The following is a 14,536-nucleotide window of genomic DNA, read 5'->3' as shown; positions in this document are numbered from 1 at the left end:
GTGAGTCCAAAATTTGCTGAGTCATAAGATCCACCTGGGGCATTTGCTAAATACTGGTTTCAGGGAACATGTCAGACCTACAGGCTCACTGTTCCTGAGGGACAACCTAAGAATCTCCATTTTTCACCCACTGCTGGTGATTCCAATGGTCAGGCAAGTTTGAGATACAAGTAAGAGGAGGAAATGAATACAAATATCATAATTTCAAGTCAGAATAAGTTCACAAAGTTTTTTCAAGAAAAAAAGAGAAAAAATAGTAATTGGATTAAGGCCACTGTTTAGCAAAACAGACACATCTTTGGGAAGTCAGCATGGGTGTCATCAGATACATAGGAGCTTCCTATCTTATAAACAAATGGTGCAGGGGGTTCCCTCTTATGGCCTGTCTGTAGAGAAAGATAAGGTCCTCTCCAAGTAGGATTATTTAGTGAAAAGAATATCTTTCAGAAATCCTGTACTTCTAACCTCATGTTCTTCTTTGGCATTTTGGAAAAGAAAGAGTGACTTCCCCAGAGCTTGGTGAGACAAAGACAAAGGCTGATTGTGAACTATTGTGGAAATAATACAGCCAGTGAATAGTGAATAGGTGGCTAGGAAGAGATCATAGTCAGGAGAAAGAAAAGGGGTGAAGAGAAGGAATGCTATCAAGGCAGAGTTGAAAAGAAAAATTTAATCCAGGATCTCCATCCCTGGGAAAGAAACAACCTGATGCTGAGATTCTCCTGAAAGCCTACGATTCCTATTTTCAGCCTATACCCATAATTAGGCATTTATACAAATCCCAACCTAAATAAATATTTATTCCCCCCAAATAAAGGGCCCAGCCAAACATGTTCACTTGGGAGCAGTCAATGGAGCTAAATAAAAACTTTGAATGGTTCAATCTCTGCTGAGTATTTAGAAAACCATGCTTTAATCCTATGAAAGGAGACATTGAAAATAGCGACAGAAATATAGCTCCTGAGCCATAAAATAAAGACAGGATAATATTTATCTTTGGTTAAAAGGGATTGTTCCTGTGAAGTAAGGGCACTTTTCCAGTGGAGCACAGTGACAGAGGCTGCCAACACTTCAGAGAATGAAAACGCAGCTCTTGGGAAAGTTGGCATGGTGGTTGTTATCCTTGGAGGAATAAATGTCCAGTTTCTTACTGAGATCCTTCTAAAAGATTTATGCTCCAGAAAAGTGAGGTGCTCAGCCAATTCAATGGGCTCCAGATGGTCAAACAGCAGACAGGCTTTTCCCTTCTTGGATACTTTTTTCCTCTGTGTGACTCTTCTCATCCAATCATAGGAAGGACTATAAAAGAAGAGTGAGTCTGGTCAATGTGCTGAAAGCCCATTTCACTCAATGGAAGTTATTAACCTACTGACTCTGTAACTTGTGGCCTGCTTCCAGGGGCTTGTGCAAAATACATGCCCTGCCCTCCATATTTGAAGAGAAAACCACTGACCCATTGCCAATAGAACATAAACTTCAAGTGTCTTTCCAGATAGGGCGGGTTTGCACTGATCCATCCAAAATCTCTTACTTGGCCTTTCTTGTGAAAGGTTTGGATCAGAAGGCCGAGGTTAGGGCTAGGGATATACATTAGGGAGTTTATCAATATATAAATGGTGATTTAAGGTACATGGAGATCACCAAAAGCTGGTTCTCATGCTTCAGCAACATATAGACTATCTGAAAAGCTTGTATAAAGACAAAGGCCTGGACCTCGCTACCAGAGATTCTGACTTACTAGGAATGAATAATCTGAATAATCTGTATTTTAAACAGTATCCCTAATGATTCCTGGATTGCTCACCATTGATCACTCTTGAAGAAGTTTTCTAGGAAAACAGACTAGGGTGTGAATGTCTAGGACACAAGAGCATATATTTGTAATATGGATAACCATACTTAGGGACCTAAAATAGTTTTGTCTGCAAAGTTAACTAGTTGATATAAAATGCTAGCCTAATGAGCACTAAGTTCCTAACAACTGAGCTAATCAGTTCATGATACAATTATGGACAACATTTGTACAGCCTCAGGCTGACCTCAGAAGCACCACAGTATAGAGCATCTCAGACTTGAGTGAGCATATGAATCACCTGGGGATCTTATTAAACTATAGTTCCATTCAGCAGTGTAAGGTGGAGCATGAGAGTCTGCATTTTTATTGAGCCCCCAGGTGATGCCAACGCTGCTGACCCACAGAACACACTATGAGTGGCAAAGGCATGAGACATTAGCTAGATTTAGTAACTAGGTACTGAGCATCTATCATGTGCCAAATGCTTTCAGACATAATCTTTTGTATTTATTGGATGCTTATAATAACCCCATGAGAAAAGTACCATCCCCACTTTGCAAATAAAGAAACTGAAACTTGGAGAGATGAACTATGTCCAGTGGGGCTATGCTCATTGCAGCAAGCCTTTCCTCAAAGAAGCACACCTTGATTCTGAAATGGTGTGCATGGAGGTCAAGTGGGGTCATCACTACTCCCTCCCCAAAACAGTGGACTCATCTTGTTTGAAAGAAGCTTACACCACTCTTACATGCTGGATATGTCAATGAGGCTGACGTGTTTCTCATATCCCAGTTGACTAGCTACTTCCCGGAACTCCTCAGTTATACGGATCAAACCGAGGTCCAAATTAAACTCTGCAGGAAACTTCAGAATCCAGTACCTGAAAGGCACCAAGTATTTTTGACAATCGGAAGATTTTAAGTAGACTTCTATGGAAACTATTGTTTTTACAGATTACATTTAACAACACATCTGGGACCACATCCCAAGTTAGCGATCTTTGATCCCTCACCAATCACATTGAATCTCACTCGTCTCTTCTTCAATCAAGGACCCAAGTCCACCTCTCCCACTCTGAGCCACTCTTTCTGACTCTCTCTTTAGAACCACAGCTGAGAGAAAATTTTTCTCTCAACTCATGGCAAGTAGGTGGGAATGTGTATGGTGAGGGAGTAGACAAAAAAAAAAAAAGAATGTACTCTTTCTGAACGTTGGCTTCATTCCCTAATCACATTGATCACTGCTTGATTTCTAGTCAAAAAGAAAGCTAAATTCTACCCCGAAGGAACAGAGGAGGGCCAACTTAAACAAAATCAATAAAAGGGGAATTTGAGTCAATTCTATTGTCAGACTAAGTCTGTTGTTTGGGGAAAAGGAAACTGTCAACAATTCCAGAATCAGAAACTACAAGACAATTAAATTTCTAAGTATTTACCTTATGAAGTAGCAGATCTTTAATCGAAATTCATCACAGCTTTCTCCACTGGCATTTCGATACGTACATTAGTTAAAGAAAAAATGCTTGTACTTTGTTTCCTTTGAACAGACCTGCAGCTGTTTGATCTATTTAGATGAAGTTCTAATAAGAAGGCCATAGTAGGAATATTAGGGTTATGTGGATATTCAAATAGGGAGAGAAGTGGGTTCTGATGCCATCAGCACTGAATAATTAGAACGGTGTATTATTGCTCTGGGATGTATTTTTTGGTCTGGAAGAGATGCCACTTAAAAAATGAGTTTCACCTTCCTGAGCACTTACCAAGTAATGACTGTCAACTGTCATTACAAATATATTACCAACTATAGATAATTTAGATTTGATAGTACATAGAGGCACCATTTTAGCCAAAAAGATTTTGTAATATAGGATGAATGCTTTATATAAGTACTCTAATTTCTTTAGTATTTGAAAATGTTATTTTCAGGTATGTTAATACACAGGTGGGGTTGTGATTTAGTCTCAAGTCTATTTGTTCATACTCTTTTTAACTAATATTTATTGAGCTCCTGCTATATATGCCAGGACACTGTGGATATGCAGTGAGCAAGGAATCCAAAGGGCAGAAAATCTGAAGAAATGGTAATTCACAGGCAGTTTCAACTTCCGTACAATCTGTACTTTCAGATATTGGGCTCTGCCTAAATGTCTCATTTTGTTTGCGTTTCATGTAACAGTGGACGTTGCTAATGATGAGAATGCTGTTTGTGGGCACATTTTTTGGACATTGTTTGAATCCTGAGGAAGGATGGGGCCAGACTGAGTCAATTCCCTCTGTCTTTCCCTATGCACTTCCCTTCAACACTGGGACCCGTGGAACTCTTGGATCACTGGGGACCCTCCTCACTTCGTGGGACCTCTGTTCAGGGTGAATGTCCCCTTATCCTCTCTCACATCCTCTTCTGCCCTGAGGTTGGGGGAATGATGGAGGGAAGTAGAAAGTGGCGGAAGCATGAATTGAACAGGTAGGAGCCCTGCTGGCCCTAATGACACTTGATGGACCCCCTCCCTCTTAGGTACCCTCTGCCCGGCAAGGCTTCTTACTCACCTGTAGGACCCCTGGGCGTGAAGCAGGCAGAGACTGTAGGAACCAACATTAGTGATTATATAATAAACATTAGATCTCAGGGAATAAAACCTCCTTATAAATGTTAGACTATTTTGTAGCCATTTTCAGTCATCTGGCTTTTAACCACCTTTTAGGATTGTACCATGTACAAAAGTGGTGAACTGCTAAAAGCCCTTATTATAAATGGGTTTCTAACTATGTGGGGTTTTTTTTTTTTTTTTGCTTTTATGTCAGAAGAAAATTTAAAATTAATACTTATTGACAAATTATAATAAATCTGCTAGAATGTTCCTTGTGTCTTGCCAGCAAGGGAAGATATGAAAATTTAAGTGGTGTTTATGCCTGAGCCAGATCATACTATTTTGGCTGTCATTTCCATATGTCTAAAATGTATCCTCTAGGTCCACCATTTTTCCTTCTTGAAAGGAATAAATTAGCTCTCAAATTAGTCTTAAATACTCTTTCATTGTACTAACAACAGAAATGTTTAAGACAAGCTAGAAACATTCAGCCTACAGCTCCTGTTTCATTTTATATCTAGTGATTATTTTCAAGTGGAGCCAAAACATCCAGATGGATAGTCAACTATTTGGTCAATCATCCAGCTGTTTTGTCTAGACATCTATATATATTCACAAAACAGCTGGATAACTGACTGAAGACTGTTTATTCATCTTAATTTACTGGCTTTGGTTAGACACTTTATCTAAATACAGAACTTGATTTATGATTGTAAAAATTACACAGTAGTTGAAAAGATATATGCAGAGAAGTTTTTCCGCCAGTTCAGTGGAAGATAAATACCATCGGTGCATCAGTAGAACTATTCTTGGCAGATAACTATTATTCAGCTCTCCATTGTCATCTGTTAAAAAATAAAATAAATTAAGGGGTGAGGAGACAACAGTACGTACTACTTTTCTCTTTTTCTAATAGCAGTAGAGAAATGTTAGTGTCAAAAATTTCTTGTTGGACTCAAGTATCGTTTTCCTCCTACTTTTTCTGGTATTTCCTTGCAAATTAAGTGGGTAGGTCTCACCCTTCGTCTGGTTTAGGGTTGCCAAATTTCACAAGTAAAAATACAGGACACTTAGTTAAATTTGAATTACATAAACCACAAATAATTTTTTAGCATAAGTGTGTCCAATGCATTACTCAGGACATACTTATACTAGATATGTGGTTTATCTGCAATTCAGATTTAACTGATCATCCTGTATTTTATCCGGCAACCCTAATCTATCTGGTTTAACTCTTCTTATAACAACAGTTCAACAAGCAACTTCTTTGTGACTCTGTTTGTGCAAGGAATAATCCAAAATGCTGAGGTAGATACATAAACAACATGAAAAAGCATACAGCTGTACAGTCTATCGCCTAGTAGGAGATACAGGACATACACACACATAGAGAATGCAGGAGATGGTGCTACTTATAGATATCTAAGCCAAAAGACCAAGAAATGATCACAGTGGCATATACCATGCACCATGAGAAAGTCAAAGGGCTGTCGGGTGGTGGAGGACGCAATCAGCACTCCTGACAGGGGAGACTGGGAACGGTGGTATGGACATCTGAGGTGGCCTCTGAAATGAGCCTGAAGCAGAGTTGCAGTGAAGGAGAATGATCAAGGCACGAAGGTAGAAAGATGCAGGAAGTGCTCTGGGAACATCAAGTGAACAGTATGGCTGGGGTATTAGCTACAGGCACTACAGGGAAGGAATTGCAGAGGCAGTGCTAATGGGGAGACAGATTGGGGTCAATCAGAAAGGCCCTAAATACCAAAGTATGGAGACTGAATTCTGTTCCACAGCAACACTTGCATCTGAACAAGGGGAAAGTAATAGTATCAACATGTACAAAAGGGAGAAAAGGCACGTACCAAACATCTCAATGCAAGTGCTCAGCAGTTCATCTAATGTTGCCGCTTTCCCAAGTCCACTTGACCCCATGGTTGTTTAGCCGTTGTCAAAAAACTAGGGACATTTTCAACATCAGACAGACCATCTCCATAATCATGCAAGCTGGTGATGTTTGTGCCTAGTGGTGGGCTTTGTCCTGGAGCCTCAAGACTCTAAAGAAAGAGGAGGAAAAGGTTATCAGACTAGAGTTCTGCCAACAATTAAAGCATCACTTTCCTACCTGAAAAGATAATGACTTCCACTGACTTTACATTTCTGTGAGAAAAGTATCAGAGGGGCAGGGATTGCATCGACCACCATGATGGCAGAACGCCTGCTGAGCTGTTCCTTTGCATGTCTGGTGCTCTGAGAACATGGAGACATTCCCTATTAAATACCATCCCATTTTGCAGCTGAATTTTTTTTTGATACAACATCTTACACTTTCTTCATATACTTAAGTGATAAAGACATTCAAGAGTACATTATTATAAACATTACTTGGCTTAATATTATTACAAATATATAAAGGGAGATAAACTTTAAAGTGCAAGTATATTTATGAGCATTATCTTCAGTGATCATATAAGTGTTCAACAACTGGTGAAAACCATCTTATTTACCTAACTTCTCTAATAGTAATATTATTAGTAGTAGTGGTAAAAATACTAATAATAATCGATTAAACACCCACCTTTTGTGCCAGGCACCATAACAAACGCTATATATATATTATCCAACTTGACCTTCTTGACAATAGTGCGAGGGAGTAAATATTATTCCCAGTTTGTAGACAAGGTCATGGAATTCACAGACATTCAGCAACTGGTCCAAAACCACATTAACTATTAAGAACTAGAATCAGGACTCCATTATAAAATAAAGTTTTTTGTTTCCCTCTTTCCCTTTTATTGCTCTCCCAAGTGTGGCTAACATAAGCTGTCATAATTTTGCCCCCTAATCTAGTCTGAAGAGTATCACTCCACACCATCTCAGAAAGAGGACATGAACCAGGGAATCTGTCACAGAGGTAAAAGAAAAATGTGAGCGTGACAGCTGTCTCATTTCATAGCACTGTCACGGGGAAAATGGAATTAGAAACAACCTCTCAGAGTTGTTTATACAGAAAGTATCCCTGCTGAAAACACACCATCATTTTATTTTACAGAGTAAGTCCTTAATGCCAGCTCCGTATAAGGCTTAGAGAAATTGAGAAATCATCATGATATAAGTCAGTTACCCACTTTGGGCAGTTCAGTAGGTATATGTGGGCCATTGGGAATCTCTTGAACCTAAAGTCAATGTCTATTTTACTCTCAAAGTTTATTTATTCAGCTAGTAATCATGGAGCACCTGACAATTGCTAGGCACTAGGTGAGGCATTAAGGCTGCCAAGGTGAACATAGCATTGTCTCATCCCTGCCTTCAGTGAGCTCATAGTCAACTTGAGAAGGTAAACACATGAATGAATAGAAAAACACCTAATGTTCACATGTGCGGCTGTGTTAGTTTAATGGTACCACTAAAAGACTGGCATCTGAATGAGTCTGTTCACCAGCTATATAACTCTAGTGTAAACATGCTTACTGTGTATTATTGCTGTGTAAGAGCAATATTCATGTGCTGAAGATACAAAACTCTTAAAGCATGAAAAGAATGATTATTTCACATATGCAATAAAAATAACAGATACAGTGGATCAGTGCTGTCCCACTTCTGTTGCTCAAAAGATTTGTGAAAGAGAGGAATATTGAAGTTGTCTGGAACCAACACTTACATCACTTAACCAAGTTACCTTATTGGTAAGGCCTTTCCCGACCACCCTAATTTAAAACAACAGCACCTCACTCTCCACACCCACCTCCCAACTGGCATGCCCTACCTCACTTTCTGGATTTATTTTTCCTCCTAACACTTATCCCCATCTGACACACTATATATTTTACTTGTCTATTTGTTTTTTAATCTCTCTAGCACTATAAACGTAAGCTCCATGAACACATGGATTTTTCTGTTAGTTCTCTGGTGTACTCCCCAACTCCTAAGATTTTGCCTCTTATATAGAAGATATTCGAGAAAGCATTTGCTAAATTAATGAATGAGTGGATGGATAGATAAAGAAGTGAATAAAATACGAATTGTAAGAAGTTTTTCTTTGAATATGTATATATATTAGTATGAATGTATACTATAAATTTTAAGAGGTGGCTTTTTAGTTTGTTTTACTAATTTAAATCAGCTTTCAGTAAACATCACTGGGACAGAAGTTTTCTAGACTTTCTGCCAGCTTTCTAGATGTGATAGGATCTGCATATACTCTAGTCATAAGAAGAACTTGGTACCTCTTCCAGGACATTTTGGGGCAGCATTTCTCTGATTTCCCTAATGTAAATTCTGTCAAACCAATTACAAGTCAGCACTGGACAACTGACAAGTTTGATTACCTTCATGCCTAAACAGACATTTTTTTATCTTGTTAACTCCTGTCACTGAATATTAAATGTATTACTTAGAACCAAACACCCTAGATTAACTAAACTAGTTTTTAGGTTAAAACCAAAATTATTCAACTCATCTGTTTGGGGAAGATGTCGACTTTCCACAAGGGGTTATAAATAATCTGGTACCAAAGACCTGTCACCATGTTTGGAGTTATATTTGTGATCTGCAGAGAAGCCAGTACGTGAGAGCCAGGTGGGCCAGGCTATCTGGTTACAGTCTGTTTCTGCAATTAGTAGATGTGTCTGTGTCCCTGCTTAGTATTCTGTCACCTGCACATGTACCTGAGATCTCATTTCATATGTGTGGATATTACTGTGCCTACAACTGCTTTTTCAAAAGTAAATCTTCCTTATTGTAAAGGCAATATACATTTATCATTTAAGTAAGACAATAATGAAATAGGAAAGAAAAAAAAGTTACCTATAATTTCCTCATACAAAGAACTCTTGTTAACATAATGTCATGTTACTTTTAGTTTTTCTGGAATAATTATTTTGGTGTATTTCTTACATACAGTAATCTATAATAGTTAAGACATACTTACCAAAATACTTATTGGTCTCACATAGATAGATATCCAGGTCTGAAAGGATTTTAAGGGCAGTTATCATCATTGGAAAAAGCATTGGAGATGCAGTCTGCTGAACTGGTTTACCCAACTCAAATAAGTCCTTTGGAGAACCTGATTAAAAAACAGAAAGAAATCCCCAGAGTTAAATAATAGAAACACCAAATAATCCACATTGTGTTCAAGCATTTCCAAAAACCTTGAATTATAAGTGTTTTTTGAGATTTTTGTCTAAATGTTACTAACAAAGTTAATCAAAAAGAGAATACATTCAAAACAGTTATTTGGTGTCATGCTATTTTAAAAATCAAATAATTAAAAAAAATTTGATCTATGAATAACCTACAAATGTGACAAAACCAAAATTTATACACATAGTGTAAAATACTATTGTAGCCCAAATATTCTGTCAGTGAATTTCTCATTAAGAATTTCCAAACACTGACTTTGGAATGTTAGTAAATCTCTAAAAGAGTTTGTTGTGGTGATCATCAAACTCTGACCCTAAATCACTCCCGACTGTCTCAACGTGAAGGTCAATGTTATTTTAGTCCAGGTTGTTTAGTCTCCTGATGCTTAGGACTTGCTTTCGTGTTGATAGATACTCTCTGGCTGCAGTGAAAATTATTGCTCCTCAGCATAAACATTTTCTCACAAGTCTGAAAAGGACACAATAAGCTGAAATTCCCCTAGGGCTTGAATTATTCCTAAGAGAGAAGGTCTCACTTCAAAAAGGCAATAGAGTTCTGTTGGGTGTGATTTCCAAAGGCCATGATGTGTTCATGCAGCAAAAAGACTTTCATTAACATGACTGGCAGAGACTCTGTCTTCAAAAAATCCTTGTGAAGTTGTCTAAGACAATAAGAACTCTGCTCTCAATTTTGGCAATAGGGAAAAGGAGCCAATTCCATGTAACTGTACATGAACAGATCTTAATTAGCACCCAGGCTCTTAACTCAGAACCTTTAGAGTTTTTACAAATTGGATTTCAACATTAGATAGACAAATGGGGAAAGTTTTACTACTTTGAGTAAAACCCCATTACTACTCTAAGGAAAATGCCATTAACACTGCTTACTTTACTAGATTGTTTAAGGAGCTGGTGAGGTAACATAAAATGCACCCACCGTCTCTCCTGCAAAACACGCTGGGAAGGTGTCTCCCTTTGTCCACGCTTCCTGTTCCCTCCCAGTATTTACAGGCTTTTAAGTTGAGGACATAAGGTGAAGTAGAGGATCAACGTTTAGATGTGACAGGAAGAGAGATGTTAGTTTAGAGAAGGGAGAAGGAAATAGGAGAAAAGTATACTGTGACACTAGGGCATCTAGCAGTGGGACAGGTGGCCTCACCAGCAGTGGAATCCCATTCCTGAAAGTGCTCAAGCCGAAGTAAAGTAATGCCTGTCAGAGATGCTGTAGACTAAATTCCCAGACAGTGTCTAAGAAATATGCCAAAATAAAAGTAAAGGTTCCCCCTGGCTCTAGGATTACAGAATTTATAAGGTGAAATATTATATCTAGTAAGTATTCAAGAAATATTTGTGAACTGGTATTGGCCATATTAGAACTTCTTAAGATAGTCTTGTCTACAGCATTACCTCTATTGTAAGAAAAAAACAAACAAAACTCTTTGACTCTTCCCTCCTAATGGCATATATATAAATAACCATATGTGTGTCACTGCACTCATTTGATCTTCATATGGAGACAAGGAGGTTTCTCCAAATGCCTAAATCCTCTGTTAAGATGAGTGGTAATTATTACAAACCTTGAAGCCTTAAGGATTAACAATGAATGTGCCATAGCATTTGTTCTGGCAACATTCAAGCTTAATTAATCTTTCTTCTTCACCACAGACATGAGATTTTGAAAGTGCTGTGATTATATTCTCTGAGACTCCACAGGAGATTATTGAGTTCAGTAAGAGAAATAATACAACTATGAAAGATAATTAATTTTTTTGACAAATAATTACTGAGGATCTATTAGATGCCAGATACCAAGCAAGGTACTAGAATGGATGGTAGAGGAGGTTGGAGGCAAGCAGACAGGATAAACTGGTGAGCAAGGCAGACACAGTTCTTGCTCTTATACTCTAGCAAAGACTTAAACAAATAATTACAACAAACTATCCTATGAAGGTAGCAGGGCACTGATATAGTCTAGGAGCCAGAGGAGTTTTAGCTAGGCAAAGAATGTGTGGGAAGATGGCAATTAAGAAAAGTTAAAAGACATTTAGAATGACTGAAGTACTGAATGGGGAAAGAGATGACACTAAAAAGTCATTAGGAGTAGCTCGTGAACAGTCCTGAAAGCTATATTAAGGAGTAGGGACTTTATTTGAAGGGCAATAAGAAACCATTGTTTTAATGGTGAGTAAGGGAGTGGCATGATCAAATGTGGACTTTTAAAAGATCCCTCCAGCTGTAGTATGGAGAAAAGATTAGTAAAGACCTACACTAATGATGGGGAAGTCAGTTGGTAGCCAATTATAACCATCCAGGCAAGAGAAAATAGCTATCTGAACCAATGAGTGGCAATGGAGATGGAGAAAAGTGGTTGGTTACAGAATATTTTTTGAGGATAGATTCAGCAAGATTTGCTGGTCAGATGGCTTTGGGGAATGAGCAGAAAGGAGAAATCAAGGATAATTTCCAGATTTCCAGCTAGATATTTGGTTGAGTTGTGGAGCCATTCCCCCTGAGATTGGGAAATTGAAGGAAGAGGGAAGGAGTAGGAAGTAGGAGGGGCAAATGATGAACTCACTTTTGGACATTTTGAGTTAGGGATTGCTGAGATATCTTAAGGAGAATGTTGAGTTAGTTTCTGGATATCTGTTACAGACTCCTCACTTGCCCAATCACGTTTAAGTGCTAAGAATTAGTGGAAGGAGAAATTTAAGGGGCACGAAAAAGAGAATTTACATAACAAAGGCTCTGGAAAGACAAAAATGATGGACTATGCACAGTGGAGAGATTTACTTTGATAAAGCAGAGGCTCACCTCTTTCAATGTAACAGCAGGAAAGGGGGAAAAAATGGGTACAGATACAGGAGTATTTGTCCTTTTGATAACAGGAAGTCAAGGAAGTTCCTGTGTGGTGACTTTTATTTACTCTAAGAAGGAGACAAGGTCATTCCCTGGAAGGTCTCATGGAGACATGTCTGAGGTTTATCAAGAGGAGAAAATATACAAAATATACGGTGTAGAGCAGAAGAAAGAAACCAGAAGCATTGGGATTATTTCCATCCAGAGTAGAAGGCTGATTTGTTTTGAGAGGAAGTTTAGTGTTCCTTATTCCTTGGGTGAGATCACTCACTTGTGTCATGTTTCTAAAATTATTTAAGGTAACTTTTCTGGAACAAGTTATATGGTAACTTTCTTTTGTATGGAGCAGGCAATTCTGAGTTTCTGCTGTTATAGTCTAGTCACGTAAGTTTCCATAATTATGAACCTCAGAGCTAAAGCATGGCTGGCATTGGCTTGGTGGTTTCTTCATGATGGCATGGATCCCTGCTCCAATTTCACTTAGCTTTGCTTGAAATGGGGAAAAGAAAGACAGACATGATTGGAAGTGAAATTATAATAAAGAAATAATTTACCTCCCACCCTTTTGACTTGCTCTGGGATATTTCTTTCCGGCAACTTCAGCCTCAGCCACTATTCCCATGTTCTCTACCCTCCAAGCCAGAATTTCTGTAGCTCTGACCCACTATGCACAATCTCCAATGCCCTCATTTTTAAGTTATTTTTAAAAAGTTCACAAATCACAAGATATATTGCTTTTTTTCTCAGTTCACTATTCACATTTGGCATTCTTTAGTTATTTCTGTGTTGGTCTTGTTTTATTTTTAATTTTCCTTCTCATTTCCTTCAACATCACCTCTCAGTTCTTTGAATTTATCTCCTCCAGTCAGTTACGTTTGCCAGAGTCCTCCGTCATAGTCTCATTGCCAGTACTGTTGAAATTGATTCTATCACAAACCAACTGGGATAGTATGAACTTAGAAAATGAGTCCAATGCTTATAGCAAAGTTTAAACACCTCAAACGGGCTGTGATAATGACCCATAGAAGAAAGTATCCCACATTTATGGATAGTGGAGTGATATCCCTGAAGTTTATTTAAGACTGATTGGAGGGAATAGCCATGGATATACTGAATTTCTCAGTTCTAAAGGTAATTTTTTTTTTCATTCCTGGCTTAGATGGGTTTATTTAATCTCACAATGAGGTTTTCCTGGGCTTTCAATTTGTATTTGTTATTGTTTGTTTATTTTTTCCTACAAAAAAAGCTCTTTTACTAATGGAGCGTTAATAATCAACATTGTCCTGAATTTTAAAAACAAAATAATAATAGCCTCTAGAAATAATTGTTGGCATATGTGATAGACTTATTGTTGGGAAAATTACCTATATTATGTTTAAATCTTATAATCCTGAAAGCTAAGTATTATTCTCCCCATTTCATAGAGGAAGAAATTGAGACCTGGAGAGGTTAAACTTCTTATCCATATCATATTACTAGTTATGTTGCAAAACTAGGTCCATCTGATTCCAAAAATTTATATATTTTTCCACTACCCAGACACATGTTAGCTGTTGTTATATCTTGCCTATTAGATAAATTTCTAGGTATTGTCTGGAACAAATGTTTACTATTCCCTGTGCTTAGCTTCTAAGCATTCTATCACTGGCCCTATTGTCTGAAAAATGAATAACCATTATTATTACAGCAAGCTTGACAATTCAGGGACTCACTGGTACCAAACACTGAACAACAAGTCAATAACCAGCTCAGAGCTCATCTCACAAGGCCTTGTTGCATTTTTCAGTAACAATTAGGTAACAAGATTAAACTGCATTTTATTTATTTTTTCTTGGTTAACAGCATTTAGTATTGACAACCAAACAAACATATTTATGGCTACCTGACATGAATTGAATGAGAAATGAGTCTTGAAGAAGCTCTAGTAATAAATAAAATGAAATTCTAAGGTCCAACAAAGGAGGTGTTTTCCTAGCATTTGGCTGGGGCTGAACACAGAAGAGAATTTACTTGTATAAGACATTTGCAATCAGAAGGTTTCCAGATGGACACATTCAACTACACAGAAAGGTTATGACCTACTATGGCAACTCCAGTGTTCAAATTGTAAATAATATCCCCGAAATAAGACCCAGAACTAGGAAATGTTTAACTCAT

At 37.9% G+C, this 14,536-nt stretch overlaps 1 protein-coding gene across 9 annotated transcripts in view; it reads right to left on the bottom strand.

Annotated features, from left to right (window-relative positions):
* RASGRP3 (RAS guanyl releasing protein 3) overlaps positions 1-14,536 on the bottom strand; it is a 97,558-nt gene that overhangs the window by 29,827 nt on the left and 53,195 nt on the right. For all 9 annotated transcript variants that reach the window (XM_032497333.1, XM_032497329.1, XM_014565772.2 and 6 more), the window contains 6 exons: positions 9,310-9,447; positions 6,245-6,436; positions 5,125-5,227; positions 3,231-3,293; positions 2,544-2,675; positions 1,152-1,299 (listed from right to left, as the gene is read on the bottom strand). In XM_032497333.1, coding sequence (XP_032353224.1) covers positions 1,152-1,299; positions 2,544-2,675; positions 3,231-3,293; positions 5,125-5,227; positions 6,245-6,314 — 516 coding nt within the window. In that variant the 5' untranslated portion in view covers positions 6,315-6,436; positions 9,310-9,447. The remainder of the gene's footprint in view (positions 1-1,151; positions 1,300-2,543; positions 2,676-3,230; positions 3,294-5,124; positions 5,228-6,244; positions 6,437-9,309; positions 9,448-14,536) is intronic.

This window comes from Camelus ferus, chromosome 15 (assembly GCF_009834535.1).
Source record: "Camelus ferus isolate YT-003-E chromosome 15, BCGSAC_Cfer_1.0, whole genome shotgun sequence".
In the NCBI taxonomy this organism is placed as follows: domain Eukaryota; kingdom Metazoa; phylum Chordata; class Mammalia; order Artiodactyla; family Camelidae; genus Camelus; species Camelus ferus.
The sequence above is the reverse complement of the archived record's forward strand: the minus strand, read 5'-3'. Positions and strand labels throughout refer to the sequence as shown.